This window comes from Equus przewalskii, chromosome 5 (assembly GCF_037783145.1).
Source record: "Equus przewalskii isolate Varuska chromosome 5, EquPr2, whole genome shotgun sequence".
Classification (NCBI taxonomy): domain Eukaryota; kingdom Metazoa; phylum Chordata; class Mammalia; order Perissodactyla; family Equidae; genus Equus; species Equus przewalskii.
Genome location: NC_091835.1, coordinates 70698148 through 70716984, shown reverse-complemented (window position 1 = coordinate 70716984; position 18837 = coordinate 70698148). Strand labels below are relative to the sequence as shown.

The window sequence follows — 18837 nt, the reverse complement described above, 5'->3', positions numbered from 1 at the left end:
TAAAAGGCAGAGCCCCTGCGAGCGGGGTCCCAAGAAGAAAGCGCGAAGAAGTCAAAGATACCCCACCAGCTCAGGCCCTGCCCTAGACCTTTCGAGTAAGGATCTCAACGTCGGGGAAATGGGTTATTTGAAAAAGACCTCAGGCAGTAGGTTAATAGCATGGGCTCCACAGTGGACTGCCCGGCTTCCATTCCTGGCTCCCAGCTGTGTGATTTTGTCCAAAGCGACTTAACCTCTTTGTGCCTTAGTTTCCTTGTCTGTAAAAAGTATATGTTAATTGCACCTCCTTGATAGGGTTATTTTGAGTGTTAATGTGCTCAGAACAGTACCTGACACCTAGTAAGAGCCCAATAAATGTTGTAAGATGGTAACACCTTGCAAGACGGTAGTACAATATCACAACCAGGATATTGACATTGATGCAGTTAAGGTACAGAACATTTCCATCACAACAAGGATCCCTCATGTTGTTCTTGTATAGATACACCCACACTGCCTGTGACATCCTCTCATTTACCCTTGGCAACCACTGATTGGTTCTCCATTTCTGTATTTCAGGATTGTTATGTAAATGGAATTGTACAGTTCGGAACCCTTTGCTTTTTCCACTCAGCATAATTCTCTGGGGATTCATCCAGGTCCTTGTGTATATCAATTGTTTGTTCCTTTCCATTGCTGAGGAGTACGCATGGTATGGATGCACCACAGTTTGTCACCCATTGAAAGGCATCTGGATTGTTTGCATTTTTGGCTATTATGAATAAAACTGCTATAAACATTTGTCTGCAGGTTTTTCTGTGAACGTAAGATTTCATTTCTCTCAGATAAATGCCCACGTGTGTCATTGCTGGGACGTATGGTAGTTGCATATTTAGTTTTTAAAAAATTGCCAAGCTGTTTTCCAGAGTGGCTGCACCATTTTACACTGCCACTAGCAATGTATGAGAGACCCAGTTTCTCGTCAGTGTTTGGTGTTGTCACTGAAGTTTGTTTTAGCCAATCTCATAGATGTGTAGCGATATCTCATTGTGGTTTAAATTCGCATTCCCGTAATGGCTAATGGTGTTGAAAATCTCTTCTTGTGCTTAGCTGCCGTCTGTCGATCCTCTTCAGTAAAACGTCTCTTCATGTCTTTTGCCCATTTTCCAATGAAATTGCTTGTTCTTTTATTGTTGAGTTTTGAGATTTCATGATATATTCTAGATTCTAGTCCTTTGTTGGATACGTGGTTTGCAAATAATTTCTCCCAGTCTCTAGCTTGTTTTTTTTTAGCCTCTTAACAGGGTCTTGGCAGAGCAAAATTTTTAATTTTCATGAGGTCCGATTTATTAATTTTTTTCTTTTATGGCTCATTCTTTCGATATCAAGTCAAAGAGCTCTTTATCACCCTAGATCCTGATTTTCTCCAAAAGCTTTTTAGTTTACATTTTAGGTTTCAATCTGTGATCCATTTTGAGTTAATTTTTGTATAAAGTGTGAAACTTAGGTTGAGGGTTTGTTTGCTTGATTGATTTTTGGCTTATGGATGTTCAATTGCTCCAGCATCATCTTTTGAAAAGACTCTCTTTCCTCCATCGAGTCACTTTTGACCCCATCTCCAAAATTAACTGGAGTCCACTTATCTATTTTTTCTTTTGTTGCTTGTGCTTTCGATGTCCTTTATGGGTTGAATTGTGTCCTTCAAAGAAGATGTGTTGAAGTCTTAACATCTACTACCTCTGAATGTGACCTTATTTGGAAATAATATTGTTAAAATTTTTTCTTTGACCCATGAATTGTTCAGAAGTATGTTGTTTAGTTTCCAAGTGTTTGGAGAAATCGTTTTTTAAAAATTGATTTCCAGTTTCATTCTTTGTGGTCAGAGAATACACTCTGTATGATTTAAATTCTTTTCAATTTGTTGAAGTTTGTTTTATGGCCCAAGATATAGCCTATCTTGGTATATGTTCCATGGACACTTGAAAAGATTATTTGTTCTGCTTTTGTTGGGTACAGTATTCTATAAATATCAGTTAGATCCTGTTGGTTGATAGTGTTGGTGAGTTCTTTTATATCCTCATTGATTTTCTCTCTAGTTGTTCTGTTAATTGTTGATAGAAGAATATTGAAGTCTCTAAATTTAATTGTGGTTTTGTCTATCTCTTCTCTTAGTTCTCCAGTTTTTGCTTCACATACTTTGTAGCTCTTTCATTTGGTGCATACAAATTAGGATTGCTATTTCTTCTTGGTAGATTGGCCCTTTTGCATTATATAATGTCTCTCCCTGTCTTATAATTTTCTTTGCTCTGAAGTTTACTTTATCTGATGTTAACATAGCGACTCCTATCTTGCTTTGATTAACATTTGCATGATGTATCTTTTTTCTATCCTATTTCTTTCACTTTGCATGTATCATGATATTTGAGGCAAGTTTTTTTGTAGACAGCATACAGTTGGCGCATGTTTTTTAATACACTCTGACAACCTCTGTCTTTTAACTGGTGTATTATACCCCTTATATTTAACGTAATTGTTGATGTGTTAAGGCTTAAGTCTGTCATTTTATTTTTTGTTTTATATTTGTTCTTTGTTTTTCATTTCTGTTTTTTCCCCCTGATTTCCTGTGGGTTATTTGAACCTTTTTAAGAGCTCATTTTGATTTATCTGTAGCGGTTTTGAGTATATGTCTTTGTATGGCATTTTTAGTGATTGCTTTAGGTATTATGTTATATATACATAACTTATGACAGTCTACTGCTGTCACCATTTTACCAGTTCAACTGAAGTAAAGAAACCTTAACTCTCTTTACATCCCTTTGCCCTCTCTCATTATAATATAATTTCTTAAGTATTTCCTGTAAATACACTTAGAATCCCATGAGACAGGGTCATAATTTTTGCTTCAATTATCAAACATAACTTAGAAAATTCAAGAGGAGAAGGAAAGTCTATTGTATTTATCCATCTTTTTTATTACCATCTTCTTTCCTCCTTCATGTTCCCAAGGTTTCTTCTTGGATCATTTCCTTTTTGTTTAGAGAAATTCCTTTCGCCATTTTTTTTAAGATAGGTCTGCTGGCAACAAATTTTCTTAGTTTTCCTTCATCTGAGAATGTTTTGATTTCCCCTTCCTTCCTGAAAGATGCTTTTGCTGGATATAGGAAAATGCACTGATAATTCTTTGCTTTCAGCACTTGAAAAATATTGTGCCACTCTCCTTTAGCCTCCATGGTTTCTGATGAGGAAACTGTTATCCTTCAGAATAGTTTCCCTTATAGATAAGCTATTGTTTCTCTTTTGCTGTTTTCATGATTTTTCTTCGTCCTTAGTTTTCAGAATTCTGACTATGATATATCTTGGTGTGGATTTCTTTGAGTTTATCCTGTTCAGATTTGCTCAGCTTCTTAAATCTGTAGGTTTATGTCTTTTGCCACATTTGGGAAATTTTCAGTCCTTATTTCTTTGAGTAACTTTTCAGCCAATCCTCTTTCTTCTCTTCTGGAATGCCAATGACATGAATATTAGATCTTTTGTTATAATCCCACAGGCCCCTGAGGCTTAGTTTACTTCTTCGTTTTCCAGTCTATTTCCTCTCTGTTACTCAGGTTGGGTAATTTTTGTTGTTCTGTCTTCCAGTTCACAGATTCTTTCCTCTGACCCCTTTATCCTGCTGTTAAACCCATCCTTTGAGTTTTTTATTTGGTTATTGTATTTATCAGTTCTAAAACTTCCACTTCGTTCTTATTGATATCTTTTATTTCTTTTTGAGATTTCTATTTTTTCATCTGTTTAGTGTTTCTTAATTGCTGTTAAAGCATTTTTATGATGGCTGCTTTAAAATCTTTGTCAGATGTTTCTAACATCTGTGTTGCCTTGTTGTTGGCATCTATCTTTTTTCATTCGAGATCTTCCTTATTCTTGGTGTGACAAGGGATTTTTGATCAAAACTTGGGCATTTTGGATCTTATTCAAATCTCTTGTTTTAGATGACTTCTTCTGACATTGCCCTAGCAGGGGAAAGTTGTGGGTTCTACCCTGTTACTGCCAGGTCGGGGTAGAAGTCTAGGCTCCCCATGTGGTGTCCACAAACATTGGATGGATTTGGGACTTATTCCTGCCTGGTGGCGATGACAGTACCAGCTCCCATTGTGGCCTTTCCCGACATCACCCAGTTCCTGGGGGAAGGGGGCAGTTGGGGCCTCATTATAGCCTGGTCAATAGGGAGTCTAGGATTCCCACTCTGCCCTAGCTGGAGCGGGTCGGGGCAGAGCTGCAGTGTTTCAGTGGTGTTTGGCTGGAGTAGAGTGGTTACTCTCTATAAGCTTTCTATCTAGGCTGCCCCATTCCTGGAGCTTGGGCTGGAAAGATTGGGCTTTTAATAAATCTGTGCCCTTCCAGGTTGCTGCTTTCTTTGGTACCAAGTCTGCAACATGTGAAAGAAATAGAAAATGCAGGGAACTCACCGCCATGTCGTTCTTTGGCTCCCAAGATCCCTAGCTGGTGTGCCTTCTTCTCTCCACCTTTCAGAGTCTTCTTACATTTGTTTCATATATAAAGTCCAGGTTTTCAGTTGTTGTAAGTGGAAGAATGGTGTTCACGCCATTTCCCCTGTTAGAGCAGTGTCAGAAAAAGTATGTCTACTCCATCTTCCTGGATGAGAAGTACTAAATATTCTTTTACAACGTGATTTTTTTTTTTTTTTTTTTTTGCCTCTGGGGGAGATGGGAATTGATTTCCTGCCTCCTTGGTGTTGAACCCATCTGAGCCACCTGCCCTAGAGGCTGGGCCAGGCTAATGGCAGCACTGCCCCTCTGTGGGAAGTGGGACTGACTTAGCAATTGGGTGAAGATTAGATAAGGGGTCAGCTGGCATTGAGTTTCCCGTGGCAAAGGCAGTGGCAGGATGTGAAATGTAAGGGGCTCACTAATTGAAAACCCACTTCAAAGAGTTTTAAGGACAGAGGCTAAGGACTCTGTTGTTAGGGGGAATGATTTCAAGGGGCCCCTAAGAGTCTTCTTGTCCCCTCCCTGACTTCCTGAGGATCCCTCGCCCCCGTGGCTCTGGACAGTGAGTAAAGAGGACTAGACAAAGGATGGGATCTGGAGCTTGTCCTCAAGAAACTTTCTGGCTGTCGGGGAAGATTGGTACGCCCCTGGAACACAGGTGGAGATACCGCACTAGAACAGAGACGTAGTACAATTTGGGAGGCTTGCCAGACAGGAGGGGCTGCATTGAGATGAGCGACCAGAGAAGGTTTCCCAGGGTGCCCTGCGGCAGGCTCACAAGGTGAGAAGACCAGGGTGGGGGAGGGGAAGTGAAGGTCACGCAGGGGTGAGGAGCTGGCTGCTGGCTAGCACTCACACACGGCCTTGCAGAGATGGCATTCACAGCCCTCAGGGGGTGATGGCAAGCCTGTGACAGCAGTTTGTAGTTTTGCTGAGACACAGGTCTGAATCACGTCCACCCTGACTCTGCTGAGCGTGAAGGAGCCAATTAGGGGGTCATTCCGTCTGGAACACTCAGCACCCTCGTCCCAGCATGGCTCTGTCGGTCTTCCCTCATCACGCCCCATGAAGAAATTGCAAAGGGATAAAAACCTTTGTGTCTAGGGACCAAAGACTAAAAAGATTGCTAAGCCCCATTGCTGGTAGTGAAATTGAGACTGTCTAAGAAAGTGGTTTTTCTTGAAAATAGCTGTTTCATATTAAAAAAAAAAAAATGAGGGAGGTTGAATTTGCCAATTGCTTGGTACAGCAGTATTGGAGGCATAATACTGTGTGTCATAGTACGTAACACAGGATGGGGCCATAATCTCTGTATGGAAATAGAAAAGAGGGATTGACAAGCTGTTCATTCAAGTACTCGGCCAGTGAAATGACTGCAGTTTTATGGGGGAAATTACATACATTTGGGAATTGTGAAACTCTTCGGTCACATACTTTGGTAATGTCAAGAGTCTAATAAAATTCAAGTGTCAGCCCTTCCCCTAGAATAATGAACTTGTCTTATTAATTTGTGACCCCAGAGCCTAGCACAGTACACTGGGCAGAGTCAGCCCTCAACAGAGGTTTGTTACATGAAGGGATGGATGATTGAACGAGTAGGTGAATGGCTGGCTGGCTGCTGGATAAGCAAATAAGTTCTGAATAGCTGTGAATCTGGGGTCAGAAGACCAAGCAAGGGGGTCCTCCAGGCTGGGGCCTACATTTTGTTGGGCATTTGCATGCTCTGGGATTCATACAAAGAAAAGGCTCATGAAATGTTTGCTGTCCTCAACTGTCTGAGCCGCGGTTTTCCCAGTTGTAAGCCATGGATTTCACAGCTCCTCCCCAGGTCACGTGGATTCAGAGAGCTCCTGTGTGCAAGGAGCTCTTTAATGCTGTAAAGCACTGTACCAGCGTCAGCCGTCGTGAATGGTGGCAATGCCATTGTGTCAAGGTCAAGGGTGGAGGCGGTGGGAGAGTACAGGAACAAAGTCAGTGTGTGCAGGGCAGCCTGGCCAGCACAGAGGAGCAAAAGACCTGCCTGGGAGGGCACAGCAGGGATGGGCATCCAGAAAGCTGGGCCTGGATCCCTAGAGGGCTTGTTTCCCATGGCCTTGGCCAGCCATGAGAACCGTCTCCGGAAGCCCTGGGGAGCCAGACTGCAGAGTCTCTTCCTAACCACATAAAAGCAGCTCAGTCAGGGTCCCGGGGGCAGCCCATCTGATGCTGGTACGGTCCGTGAGATCTCTCACCGATGACGCTGTCGATTAAAGGTCTCCCCTCTGCACCTCCGCAATCTAGTCCCTCCACTCCCTGGGGAAGGGCAATTGAGGCTGTGACAAACCTCCCAGCCAAGATCTTTCTAGGGATAATTTGGCCAGGCTAATGATCCCATGTAATTAGATAAGACTCAAATTATACCAGCAAGATTTGCAAGCTCAGCACTTTGAAGGTTTTTAAGTTATTTACCCATTGTCTCTGATTTTGCTGGGAGGAAATGATTTCTTGCTCCCAGGCAAACTAAACCCACAAATTAGGGCAGTGACTCTCTCCTGAGCCCTATAAAAGGGGAGCCTGAGATCGCAGGCTGGTGAATTGCATCTCAGCTAAGGGTTAGCATCCTATTCTAGCTCTCTGGCCTCCCCAGCATGAGCCGCCAATTCACCTACAAGTCAGGAGCTGCCGCCAAGGGGGGCTTCAGCGGCTGCTCAGGAGTGCTCTCAGGGGGCAGCTCCTCCTCCTACCGGGCAGGGGGCAAAGGACTCAGCGGGGGCTTCAGCAGTCGAAGCCTCTACAGCCTTGGGGGTGCCCGGAGCATCTCCTTCAACATGGCCAGTGGCAGTGGGCGGGCAGGGGGCTATGGGTTTGGCCGAGGCCGGGCCAGTGGTTTTGCTGGCAGCATGTTTGGCAGTGCGGCTGTGGGGTCCGCGTGTCCGTCTGTGTGCCCTCCAGGGGGCATCCACCAGGTCACCGTCAACAAGAGCCTCCTGGCCCCCCTCAACGTGGAGCTGGACCCGGAGATCCAGAAAGTGCGCGCGCAGGAGCGGGAGCAGATCAAGGCGCTGAACAATAAGTTTGCCTCCTTCATCGACAAGGTGGGACTTTCTAGAGAAAGCCAAGCCTAGGACCCCTCCTTCTTCCACCTTCACTGCCCTTGGGCAGTGTCTGGGGCAGAGGAAGGCAGGACACCTCCCCAGGATGCTAACACAACCGAGGACAGAGTAAGGAGGAACTGGGCCAACCCTGGACATCAGTGCTGAGGGATGGAGGTGCTCAGGGGGGTGGGAGGAGTTCAGGGAAGATGTCCTCAGAGTCGAGAAGTAGGAGAGTGACGGCACATGAAACAGAAGCCAGATGAAGGAGAGGCCCATGGCAGCCTGGGGTATCTAGAAAGCCATAAGGCCCATCTCCTCCTCTCATGGGACTCAGACCAGCTCAGATTCTGGTTGAAAGACAGACTCATAGCATACAATACACCCAAACTGTAAGGCAAGGCAGATAGGGATCAGCGGCGTCCTGGAGCAGTGGTTCTGAAAGGCGGTCCCTGCACCAGCAGCGTCAGCATCACCTGGGCCGTTGTCAGACATGCACACTCTCAGGGCCCGCCTCCTACCCAATGTATCACACACTCGGAGGGGGCCCAGCACCTTGCATTGCAACAAGCCCCCAGGTGGTGCTGATGCACACTTGGGTTAGAACCCCTGAGGAACCAAGGCAAGGGAGGGTCTTGGGAAGCAGAGACTTCCTGAGCCTAGGGGAGCAGGGGAAGCTCACCAGGGATGACAATGAGATAGGGTGGTGAAGCATGAATAGGAGTTTACCAGATGGAGGTGGGAAAGGCAGTCTAGGGAGAGGGAGCTGTCAGGACTTGTCTGGAGAGTGGGGAGAGCCTGGGTTTGCATGGGTGCTGGGAGAATGGTTGAAGGGCGATGGGCACATTGTAAAGAGCAAAAGAAAGAATTTGGACTTGACCCTGTAGGTGATGTGGAATTGCCAGAGGGTTTTAAGCAAAAAAATGGCCTGATATTTATAGGCTGCAACTTGAGAATGCCGGCTCTCCCCCTGGAGAGATGCTCTGAGACCAGAGAGAGTGGGGCATGAAAGCAGCATGGGAGGCCCGAGACCTGAGATCAGCTAAGCGCCCGCCTCTGGCTGGGCTGGGAGAGGCCGTGAGCAAGGACACAGAGGAGGCAGAGCCCAGGCCGGGCCACCAGGCCCCGAGCAGAGACGCCCATGAGCGTGAAGGCCGTTTGCACGTCTGAGGACTTGCCTTAGAGAGGTGGCCCTGGCTGACCAGCAACCAGGTCAGGGCAGGTTTAGACAGGTGCAGAGGAGACAGACTAGAGGGAAATGAAGATGTTGAGGCCCCTCCTGATCTTAGGGGGCTGTCCCCAGAAAGAGAACCTCAGTTAGACGAAATGCCCTGGCTGGGAGGGGCAGGAGAGACATTTTCTAAGACATTTTCTTACCTTTGAAGCTAATGTTGCATAAGCTGCTGCCCAGGAAAGGAAACCCCATTGCTTCTCTTCATGGACTGAGTGTCTGTTGATTCGGGGTCCAGGTGCGGTTCCTGGAGCAGCAGAACCAGGTGCTGGAGACCAAGTGGGAGCTGCTGCAGCAGCTGGACCTGAACAACTGCAAGAACAACCTGGAGCCCATCCTGGAGGGCTACGTCAGCAACCTGCGGAAGCAGCTGGAGACGCTGTCCGGGGACCGGGTGAGGCTGGACTCGGAGCTGAGGAGCATGCGGGACGTGGTGGAGGACTACAAGAAGAGGTGAGTGGGGACCCTGCACCACGCTGACCCCCTCCCGGGCTGGGCTTTCCCAGCAGGCACAGGAACATTTGCCTCTGGCCTCAGGGGCACTGATCTCAGGTGAGAGTGACCCAGGCTCCCTCCTGGTCCCCTCTGGGGAGAGCCCGAGTGTGGTACCCCATAGCCTCTCGGTTCCTGAGCTCACTCAGTTTCCTCCAAGTTCCAAGGAAAGTCCCAAAGCAAGGCAGGGAGTTGGAATTTCTTTTGGGTTTCCTCTCTCCTTTCCCTGGGGTCCTGGACATTTGGGCCATGTTCCTTCCTCCTGTCCCCAGGGGCAGTTCTGGCTTCCTCGGGACTCATGCTTGGAGATGGGGTGGAGTTATCAGCAGGGGTGTCAGGCAGCTGGGCGACACAAGAATCATGGCTGACAGGGGCAGAGACACGTTCCTGTGACTTGGCCCCTGAGTGGGAGGAGGAAGGACCTACTCGCTCTCCAGGGAGCTGAGGAAATCCAGACCCCAAACCGCTGGTCCGCTGGCCCGGGAGGGCGTTGCTTCAAACCAGCCTGCAACGCTGGCCAAATAGTCCTGGTGAGCTGGACAGATTTGCAAAGATGTAGAATAGCACCTGTTAAAAGTTACATGACATGGGCACCTCTGCTCTCTCTTCCCCATGAGAACACACGCACGCACACCGCCTGCTCACTGGGACACTTTCCCTGCAGGTATGAGGAGGAGATAAACAAGCGCACAACAGCCGAGAACGAATTCGTGGTGCTTAAGAAGGTGAGGAGGGGGTGGGTATCCCTCAGTCACCGGGGGAGCGGAGAGTGGAGGGTGGGAGGAGGTGACATCAGAGAGGAAACTGAGGCCTGCGCGCCCTACAGAGGGGCCTGGAGCTGACGTGCCAGGAGAAGACGGAGGCATTTGCTGCTTGGGACACCGTGGGACACCTTGATGTTTCTCTAGCACATACCACTTTGTCTGCCCCTGTTTTGGATAAATGGGGAGGAGCCCAGATGTGGATACTCAGTCCTCAGGTCATGCCCACTTTGGCTTGGGGAACAGGACATGCTTCAAGAGGGGCTACAGGTTTGCCCTCCAACTCTGCCCAACTCTGGTAAATTGCCATGGCTGCCCTCAGCTCTGACTGCTGGATGACTGACCACGTGGGGGATGGGGCTCTCTCCATACTCTCTTTTGGAGAAATAGAGGCAGTAAAAATATTCTGTTTTTGGATAGGGCAGAGGAGTTTCAGAGCCTGGAGGAACTTGCTCAACGTCCCACAGTGCGTCCTGGGTGGAAGTCAGCTTCCTGCCACCTGGATCTTGACTCTATTCCCTGGGGCAGCTAGCTACAGAGTTGGGTGCTGGGGTGTCAGTTCCCAGGAGAACCCTGTCTGGGCTTGAAGAAGGGTGATGAATGGGGCTCTCTGGATTCCCTTAGGACGTGGATGCGGCTTACATGAGCAAGGCAGAGCTGCAGGCCAAGGTGGATGCCCTGGACAGAGAAATCAAGTTCTTCAAGTGTCTGTATGAGGGGGTAAGGCTCCCCCCGCCCCACCCCCAGCTCGGACTTCTGGAAGGACAGGCCTGTGAATGAGTGATTACCTAGTCATCTGTGACTTTAAGAGCCTAGGGGACCTCCAGCATTTGGATGCTGAGAGCTTTGTAGATCAAAGGCGAGAGTGACATCTATCCTGGTGCCCCCAAATGATGTGTGCCATCAGTCCCGGCCTGGCCTCCAGATGTCCCACTCTCATATCCTTCAGGAAGCCAGGGGTCCCTAAAGTGTCCCCACTGACCTTCAGCCAAGCATATTCTCATTTTGGTCTATCTTTTCTCTGCCGCCTGGGGAATTTCCTCAGTCTTAGGCAGGAATCCCCAGGGATGGAGGTGGGGAGTCCTCACACCCTTTCGACCACCTCTGTGACCATCTGGCTTCAAGTCGCAGCCTGTTGGCCAAGCATCCATGGCCTCTCGTGTCCTTGGTGTCTCTTGCGTGGTGGCCAGGCTGGTTCCCCTCCACCTTCCCCACTCCTGACCTGTCTCAGCTGACAGACATATGGGCTGTTTTCTTCTTGAGCTGCTTCAAACCCATCTATCAGTTTTTAGATGTGGTGTTGAAAGCTCCGGGTTGGTGGGTTCCATTTATATAAGCTTTGGGGAATACAGCTTGCATCTGTTTGGGAGGGTTTGGGGGCTCCCCAACTGGGACAGGGCCATCACCTTGGCACCTTCCTCTGCTCACAACAGGCATTTCATGCTTCCTTGTGTCCTATGCAGGAGATCGCTCAGATCCAGTCCCACATCAGTGACACATCCGTCATCCTGTCCATGGACAACAACCGGAACCTGGACCTGGACAGCATCATCGCTGAGGTCCGGGCGCAGTACGAGGAGATCGCCCTGAAGAGCAAGGCCGAGGCTGAGGCCCTGTACCAGAGCAAGGTGAGGTTGGGGTCACATGTTCTGGGCCTGTGGTCCCGTCCCAGGACCCACCACGGCTCACCTGCTTGCTGGGAGCATAGCACTGTCCCAGGCACTGGGGGAAGCCTGAAGGGAGGAGAAGACAGCTCTGTCCTTGGGATCCACTTAGTCCGTGGTGGCCATCGGAGGACACAGCTGAGTGCAAATGAACGTGGCACCGACAGAGTCGTGAATGCTGGGGAGACAGGGCTTAGGGGACTAGGATCAGGTGGGGCAGGTCAGGAACGACTTCCTGGAGGCAGAGAGTTTTGAACTGAGTCTGGGAAGGAGAGAAACATGGGTAGTTAGCATCTCAACTCCCTCAGTAATTACAATAAATTAGGGGGTCTCTTCAGTGTGATCTGAGATCAGGTGACTCCTACCTTTTCACTCAAGTCCAACGCCAAGAAGAAAGGGGGAGTTTGAGTCCCTTAGATCTTAACTCCTCTAATGGGCAAGGGGTGGGGAAATGATTCTAGATAATTTGGTCTCTCAGATCAAGATGGCAACTTCCTAATTGTTGCTTGCTTTTTATCAGGCTCCTTCTCAAGGGAAATCCACACTCTCAAGACCGTCTCTTGTCCTTCCTCCTGCCTCCTTGCTCCCCCAGGGTCAGGGAGACTTGGCCTGCAGGGGTGGGAGGAAGGGAGTCCTTCAAGGCCTAGGGGACAACACAGGCCAGGGCTTCTTGATAAACATTCACACTCAAGTCCCCAGATGCCAGTCCCTCCACATTACCGCTGCCGGCCAGGGTCGGGGTGGCCATGTGGCCTAACCACTCTGGGTTGCCAGTGGCCAGTGCTTAACCCTAGGCTCCTTCCCGAAGAATTAGGAAGGTCTGTGCACACGTGATTTTTGGATCATTTGCTCTCTGGGGTTATCCACACTGGCACCTCTCCGGTTAGGGGTAAGCACTCACTCAATAGAATTTCACGCGTGCAATCTTAGCAACAGTGTTATGAGGGCTTGTTAGTCTCATTCCCCTTTTAAAGATGAAGAAGCCGGGGCTCAGGGAGTTTAAGGAACTTGTCAAGGTCATTTAGCTGGTAAGTGATGGAGCTGGATCTGAATCTACATGATTGACTGCCAATTCCATGGTGTTTAGACACAAAATCGTGGGGTGACTCTGGTTAAGAAACATTTATGATCGGGGATAGGGGTGGGCTGAGAGCTGAACGGCAAGAGCTTACTCTCCCATTTGCCTCAGAGGGCGACTCCTTGGTGTCAGAACTGGGGGAGTTAGTGGCTCTGTCCCGGTCAGTGTGGGATGCACCCTTGTGCTCACACGGCCTTGCAGAGGAGCAGGAGAAGGCCGCCTGTCCTACCCTGGTGTTTATTGTCCCAAGGTTAGCATCAAAGACAAAACACGGAGCATAGAGAGAAGCCCCCCTGCCTTCCAGGGGGCTTGGCATCTTTAAGAAGAATCCTGAACCTAGGGCCTTGCTGGGGACAGATATGAGACAACTAGCAAGACCGAGCACCCAGGGCTAGAGACAGGCAGTGCACAGCCACCGGAGTTCTGAAGGTCACACGTGTTTTGCGTTCCCTTCAAGCCAAATTCTGGGGTAGAAATGGAGTACTCTCTGTTGACCAGTCAATGGATGACATCAAAGGCGGGAATAATCCAAACTGGTAGATGACTCCAAATTCATGACTCGTGGAGTTGGGATATAGCCGGATCTGCCCCCACCATGCATACACAAATGTTCCTCCATGCCCAGCAAGGCTGCCAGTAGTCTGCGGCCCAGCTGAGCTATGACGGGAGGAAGTCACAGAAAACACAGATGGGCAGCTTGTCAGCTCCCTCCTCGGTTTATTCATTTATTTATTCATTCATTCATCAGACCTATTTTGAGCCCCAGCCAGGCACTGTGCTAGGTACTGGAAATTCAGAAATAAAAGAAAAGGTCCCTGCCATCCAGTCATTCTGAGTCTGATGGGGAAGACATAGAAACGTGTGATCACAGTACAGTGTGGTAAGACCTGTGGGCTGGTATGCTGGGTGCTATGGGAACAGCACTGCACCCAACCAGGGGATCAGGGAAGGCCGCCTGGAGGAAGTGACCCTGCACTGGCTGAGTTGGACCTAGCTAGGGAAAGAAGGAGGATGGATGGGGAAAGGTTTTCCAGGTGGAGGGAAAGGCTCAGGCAAAGACTCAGAGACTTGAGAGCACAGGGGACATAACATGAACCTGTTTGGTACAGGTGGAGAGCCTGGTGGGTGATGGGCAAGGGCAGTGAGAAATGGGGCCGGAGAGGCTGGTAGTCACCAGATCTCAAAGCACCTTGATGCCACGGTAGGAGTTTGACCTTGACTTGGAAGGGCTATCGGCAGAAGCATGTCATAATTGGAACTGTGTGTTATAAAGTTGCAGTGTTGGAAGTGTGGAACTTTCAACAGTCCTTATGGCCAAATCTAACCATGAGACCAATTATGTTTAAGGCAAACAAATAAGCCTAATGAACTGATGGTTGAGTGGGGGGCTGTTGGTAGGCCTGGTGAAGTTGGGGACCCCTCCCCACGTCTGCCATACTCCCCAGGCAAAGGCACAGTCTGCCAGAGGAAGCTCAGCTGGGTGCTGAGTCAAGGTTCCTGCTTTGGCTTCTCTCCCTCTAGTTCCAGGAGCTCCAGCTGGCGGCCGGCCGGCACGGGGATGACCTCAAACACACCAAGAATGAGATCTCAGAGCTGACCCGGCTCATCCAGAGGCTGCGATCAGAGATTGAGAGTGTGAAGAAGCAGGTGAAGGGGCTCGGGGGCTTCCTGGCTCACTCCCAAGGGAGAGCGAGCTGCCTGTCACACACTCTCCTCCGGGCCCCCCTCCTTCTCTTGTTCCTCCGTCTTAGAACCCCCTTCCTCAAATGGAGCCCCTGCTCTCATCCCCCACACTTATCACCCTTCTGAGATCTGGAACAACTGGAAGGACCTTTTCAGAAAGCCAAGGGGGCTGAGAATACCAAGCCTCCCAGGCCGAGGTTGTCAGGGCTCCATCATCATGGGTCTTTGCTGCAGGAAGCAGGGCAGGACCGAGGAGGGTCCAGCCACAGTGAGCAAAGGGGGTGAAGGGAGGCTCAGGGGAAATGAGAACTCAGGGGAAATGCTACCTCTTGGCCCTCAGTGCTCCAACCTGGAGATGGCCATCGCTGATGCCGAGCAGCGGGGCGACTGTGCCCTCAAGGATGCCCGGGCCAAGCTAGATGAGCTGGAGGCTGCCCTGCACCAGGCCAAGGAGGAGCTGGCCCGGATGCTGCGCGAGTACCAGGAGCTGATGAGCACAAAGCTGGCCCTAGATGTGGAGATCGCCACTTACCGCAAGCTGCTGGAGGGCGAGGAGTGCAGGTTGGTGGGGAGAGGGGTCTTAGAATATTAGAGCTGGAAGAACGTTTGGAATGCTCTGACTCAGTTTCCCGGAGTATGGGGGACAGGCTGCTGGAGGGGCTGAAGATGCTTTTCAGGTCACCCACAATGTAGCCTTAAACAGCATCCAGTATGTGACAAGACAGAGATTTCCTTTACATTTCTTCTCCTTCGACTCTTCCGATTACGACCGGGAGGAAGTCTCATGGTGGTGCTGCTGTGTCTTTAACGCCTCTCCGACACGTGCAAATTCCCTATTAATAAAGAGACAGCAAATCCCAATTTCAGAGTCTCCGGGCAGACAATATCTAGCCAAAAGTTTTTAAAATTGATTTATTTTCATCACATTTATTTTTACTGCTGCCTTTTTGTTCTGTTTTTGGTCAGGTAGTCCTGGTTTTCTATTTCCCACAGCGATATCAAACTTCCTTTTGAGAGAAATACATTGTTGTTATAAAATGCAGAGTCAGTGAAAAATGCTAAATACGTAACAGCATGACTTTGCATGGTCATAGCAACAGTCGGAAGGGTCGTACATGAAGCACCGACATTTGAAAGATGCTGTTCTAACCCATCGTCATTGTTTCCTGGGACCTGGAGAGGAGGAGTGACTGGTCCTAAAGTCATACAGTTAGTTCCTTAGTGGCAACTCCTGATGATAATATTTCCACGTGTATTTGTTCAGGCAGCAGCCTTACAGGAAGGAAGAGGTGGACTAGAGAGAAACCCAGCAGGAGGGCCCCTGGAAGGTGGTGTTGCTGTTGGGGGCTCCAAGGTCGCGAGTTTGCACATCTCTGAAGTGGGAAGAGTAGACTGAGGAGGGGGAGGGAGGTAGTTAGAGACAGGCAGGTGCAGTTAACACCGTCTGGCCAGCTGGAGGGCTTGCAGAGGCTGAGCTGGTCTGGCTGATGATTTTTGACGATGTGGCTAGGGCAACTCAGATTCCGTGTGAGGGACACTCACCTGTGCTTTTCTCTCCATGCAGGATGTCTGGAGAGTACACCAACTCCGTGAGCATTTGTGAGTATTTCATTCCTCTGAGGGAATGTTTTTAGTCCTTTAGCCAACACAAAGTAAGTGGGTGCCTACCACCCGGCCCGCCGTGGGACAGCCTGGGCTCTGCCCGCTAGAGCGCCATTGTCATAATTGCCTCCCTTGCTGAGACCTGCTGCCTCTTCCCCGTGGAGTTAACTCCCTATCACATTCTATCTCACATTTGCCCCTTCTCCAGAAATCTCATCCATGCTGGGTAGACGCTCTCAGCCCCACCCCTTCTTCTGTCACCTCCATCCCAGCTTTCCTGCATGAAAGAAGATGTCAGCAGGAAGAGTCACACTTCCTCACTGAGAGTACAGACCTGTGCACAGACACGCTGTGCACAACCAGTTTTAGTGCTGGCCCCACAGCATTCACCTCCATCTCCCTCTGAGATAGACCAGCAGAAACTCCCCTAAATCAAGCAATCAGGAAATTCTTTGAAAAAGAATTGAGAATCTATTCTGAAGTTAAATGCAAGACTTATTGGCTTCTGTGAGCTTGGGCATCACCTGTTCCTCAGGGCAGCCCTCACTACGCTTGGTTTGTCAGAGAATGAGCAGACTCCTGGTCTGGGGGTCCTGTGGGATCCGGGCTGTTTCTCGCGGTGCTTGAGCTGCTCAGGGATTGAGCGTGTGTCCCTAAACTCAAGTCCACGGTTGACAGGAATTGTTTGTTTAAGAGGGAGACATTTAAGCTACTTGGGGCTGGGAGGTTAGAGGAGACTTAGGGTCACCGCTGTCAGGGACACACACTTACATTCCTGCCTCTATCCTCTGCAGCGGTCATCAGCAGCTCCACGGCTGGAACCCCAGGCGCAGGAACCAGCTTTGGGTTCAGTGGTGCTGGCACCTATGGCTACCGGTCCAGCTCTGTCAGTGGGGGCTACAGCATGCTGTCTGGTGGCTGTGTCACCGGCAGTGGGAACTGCAGCCCCCGCGGAGAGGCCAAAACCAGGCTGGGGAGTGCAAGTGAATTCAAGGACCTCCCGGGGAAGTCTTCAGCTCTGAGCTCGCCCTCCAAGAAAACCACGAGATAAAGTGAAAGACAGCTGTCCGCCTTGCCCTGGTTTCCTCTGGACTCTCTTCTCCAGGAAATTCCTCTGTCACATCTGTCATCACCTCCTCCTTGCTTTTCTTTGCCACTGACATCTCCTCCTCTCTTCCGCATCTCTGTCTTAGTCTTTCCTAATCTAGAATCAGGAGTCTAGCCCATCCTTCTGCCTTCATACAAGGGACCTCTGAACTCAGCCTCCCCTTCCTGAGCGTTGCCAAAGATGGAGGCCTGACCTTTCTCTGGCCTGCATGCCCCCTTGCAGAGGGAGGTTTTCTCTCGAGCGTAGCTGCCATCTTCCTGCTGTGTGTCCCACGCCCTAGCGTAGGTAGTTCCTTGGCCGTGGGCTCCATGGGTACGTGAGATTACAGGTGCACTGATGGACCTGCCAGAACTGTCGCCTGTCAGAGCACCACCAGCCCAGCGAAACACCAGTTATAGGTCGTATCTTACATGTTGCCTGCAGACTATATAGCTGGCAGTACCCCTGCAGGCTGGTCCTGTCAACGAAGAGATCTCTGCCTCCATACATGAGCTCTTGTCCTCATCCAGGCCCCACCTCCCTGCTTCCCCCGTGTCAGCAATAAATTTATAAAACTCATGCAGGACCAGGCTGCATCTCTCTCCTAAGGGAATCCTCATTCAGGCCACGTCTCTTCCACGTGTGGAGGTCAATGACCTGAAACCTGGGGCATCGGAGGTCCGTCTGTTCCCTAGAACCCCAAGTACCTTTAGATCTGAGTGACAGAGACCCTTGCACAGATTGCAGAGTCCCACCATCACCTCTGCTGGATTTTGTGACATTCAGGATTCAGCTCTGTCCCCAGCCCCAGCAGATGCACCTTCTAAATCGTGCTTTTCCCAGGCCAATGCTCCAGTGAATGGGTCATCTTTAAGAACACCCAGATTATTAGCAGGGAGAGGAAGCCAAAACATGCCTTGAGGCATGATTTAAAACTGGCCAAGAGGCAGCAGATGGCCAGTTCCCAAGAGCCTGGGGCTTCAGTGATGTCTGTTCCCTGTTCTGTGGGGAAAAGCCAAAGGTAGCTGCTCTTCAGAGTGACGATCCATGACCTCTTGGTCCTTGGTAAAGTTTCACTGGGTTGACTATGGATGTGAATGTACATATGAGTTGTGTTTAAGCAGGAGGCCACTACTGTACACACACCACTCACCTTCCCACACATTCTTATGCTCAGAGATTTCTCTTAGGTCCCCAGGCCAGGATGATGCTGTCAGGATGCAAAGAGCAAGTGAGAGGCTGGCACACATTCAGGCTGGGGCTCACAGGTGCATCTGAACAGGGTCACCGTGGGTCTGGAGAGAGTCCTGGAGTTCAAGTCAATAGCTTTGAATTCAGATTCAGACTCTGCAACTAACTGCTGATCATGAGCAAAGCTCTCAACCTTTTTGAGCCTCATTGCTTTAGCTATAAACTAGGCAGAATAATACCCCCGGATTGTTATTAGGCTAAAATGAGACAACACGAGGATGTCTTGTGCAATTCTTGATACAAAGTTCATGCTTAATAAATGTTGGTGGAAACAGAATCTTGTCCTCAATCTTTTTGGTTCAAAAACTTGACTTAATTAGCTCACTAAAAGAGGTATTTAGCTGCTGGAAAAGCAACTCACCAAATCCAAACTTTAAAGAGACCCTCGTATAAACTATATGCTGGTTTATTCATTGCCCAAGAGAGAACTGGC

At 49.4% G+C, this 18837-nt stretch overlaps 1 protein-coding gene across 1 annotated transcript; it reads left to right on the top strand.

Annotated features, from left to right (window-relative positions):
* Positions 1-6949: 6949 nt before the first annotated feature.
* On the top strand, positions 6950-18681 carry LOC103558876 (keratin, type II cytoskeletal 73). Its single transcript, XM_008532107.2, has 9 exons — positions 6950-7558; positions 9025-9239; positions 9943-10003; positions 10664-10759; positions 11503-11667; positions 14303-14428; positions 14805-15025; positions 16029-16063; positions 16861-18681. The coding sequence occupies exons 1-9, from the start codon at positions 7112-7114 to the stop codon at positions 17115-17117; spliced, it is 1623 nt and encodes a 540-aa protein (XP_008530329.2). The 5' UTR covers positions 6950-7111; the 3' UTR covers positions 17118-18681.
* The last annotated feature ends 156 nt before the right edge of the window (positions 18682-18837 follow it).

Excerpts from the sequence above, each read along its gene's own strand:
- LOC103558876 (XM_008532107.2), top strand. The coding sequence starts at position 7,112 with ATGAGCCGCCAATTCACCTACAAGTCAGGAGCTGCCGCCAAGGGGGGC. Across the intron at positions 9,240-9,942 it reads GTGGAGGACTACAAGAAGAG|GTATGAGGAGGAGATAAACA; the intron begins GTGAGTGGGGAC and ends CTTTCCCTGCAG. Across the intron at positions 14,429-14,804 it reads TTGAGAGTGTGAAGAAGCAG|TGCTCCAACCTGGAGATGGC; the intron begins GTGAAGGGGCTC and ends CTTGGCCCTCAG.